At 42.6% G+C, this 1,232-nt stretch overlaps 1 protein-coding gene across 1 annotated transcript; it reads right to left on the bottom strand.

The window, feature by feature from the left end:
* Nucleotides 1-21: 21 nt before the first annotated feature.
* Nucleotides 22-1,153, bottom strand: LOC119348166 (putative receptor-like protein kinase At3g47110). The gene is made up of 2 exons (XM_037616485.1): nucleotides 1,096-1,153; nucleotides 22-1,043 (listed from the first exon to the last, which is right to left on the bottom strand). The coding sequence occupies exons 1-2, from the start codon at nucleotides 1,151-1,153 to the stop codon at nucleotides 31-33; spliced, it is 1,071 nt and encodes a 356-aa protein (XP_037472382.1). The 3' UTR covers nucleotides 22-30.
* Between the last annotated feature and the right edge of the window lie 79 nt (nucleotides 1,154-1,232).

Raw genomic sequence — 1,232 nt, 5'->3', positions numbered from 1 at the left:
CATGAATAAGTCATTAGCAGTGTCGTTCTGCTACCAACTATCAAAATGATTATTGGAAAGATCAAGCTTCCATAACTTTGGCAGATTCCCGACGGAATATGGTATTGGTCCAACGAAGTTGTTTCCTCCAAGATCTAAAACTGTAAGGTTCTTTAGGGCCCCAATGCTCGGTGGCACTGTCCCAGACAAGTTGTTTGCACCCAAAACTAGCCATTGAAGCGCGACAGATAGATTACCAATATCATATGGTAATGTGCCCCTTAGCTTATTTGTACTTAGGTCCAGTATTATAAGCTTGCATAGATTAAACAATGTTGCTGGAACTCTACCTGATAGCCTATTCTGACCGAGAAACACCGCCCGGTCCTTTGTCATGTCCGGCAATTTCCCAAGCTCTTCGGGAATGCTTCCTTTGAGTTGATTGTGGGTAAGTCGTAGCTCTTCTAAGTAAGTGTTGTTGCCGAAGGTTGGTGGAATGTTTCCCATGAGGCTATTAGTGGAAAGGTCAATTCCCATTAGATTGTAGAGGGAACCTATATTTCCAGGAATCAAACCCACTAGCATGTTAGAAGAGAGGTCTAGTCCAAGGAGTTTGGAACAATTTGTAAGTGCATTCGGAATGTTCCCCTGCAACAAGTTGTTCTGTAGGTAAAGGATCTCTAATCTTATAAGACAATTGAGAGGGGGCAACTGGCCAGAGAAGAGATTGTTGGATAGTGTAAGTTCCTGAAGGAAGGTTAGATTTCCTAGAGAGGGTGTGATTTGGCCTGTCAAGCTCATGTTGGCAAGATTTAGTACTGTAACATGCTCTGGGTGCATTGTGATGCACTTGATGCCCGACCACATATAGTAGTGGATGTTCTCATTCCAAGAGCGCAAGGCTCCTCTTGGGTCCGCTCTGATGGCCCCTTTGAAATCAAGCAGTGAATGGTGGTCTGTGGTGTTACCATGAACTATTGAGCAATTAATGTCACTTGCTCCATAAAACAACCCTAAGAGCACCGGTAGAACAAGCATGGCGAGACCCATGAGGTTTATGTTTCCTGCAAAAGGCCAGACATGCATTTTCAACATAAGCTCCAAAAGATTACAAACCTACATTAGTGCATACTACGTCACTTTTACTCAGTAACTTCCAATGCAGATAGACCATTATTTCACCAATGGGGTTGCAAGGGTAAAAATGGAAAGTGGTCATAAATTAGCATTTTATTTTTGTAAACATGTTTGTA

This window comes from Triticum dicoccoides, unplaced genomic scaffold (assembly GCF_002162155.2).
Source record: "Triticum dicoccoides isolate Atlit2015 ecotype Zavitan unplaced genomic scaffold, WEW_v2.0 scaffold87295, whole genome shotgun sequence".
Classification (NCBI taxonomy): domain Eukaryota; kingdom Viridiplantae; phylum Streptophyta; class Magnoliopsida; order Poales; family Poaceae; genus Triticum; species Triticum dicoccoides.
The sequence above is the reverse complement of the archived record's forward strand: the minus strand, read 5'-3'. Positions and strand labels throughout refer to the sequence as shown.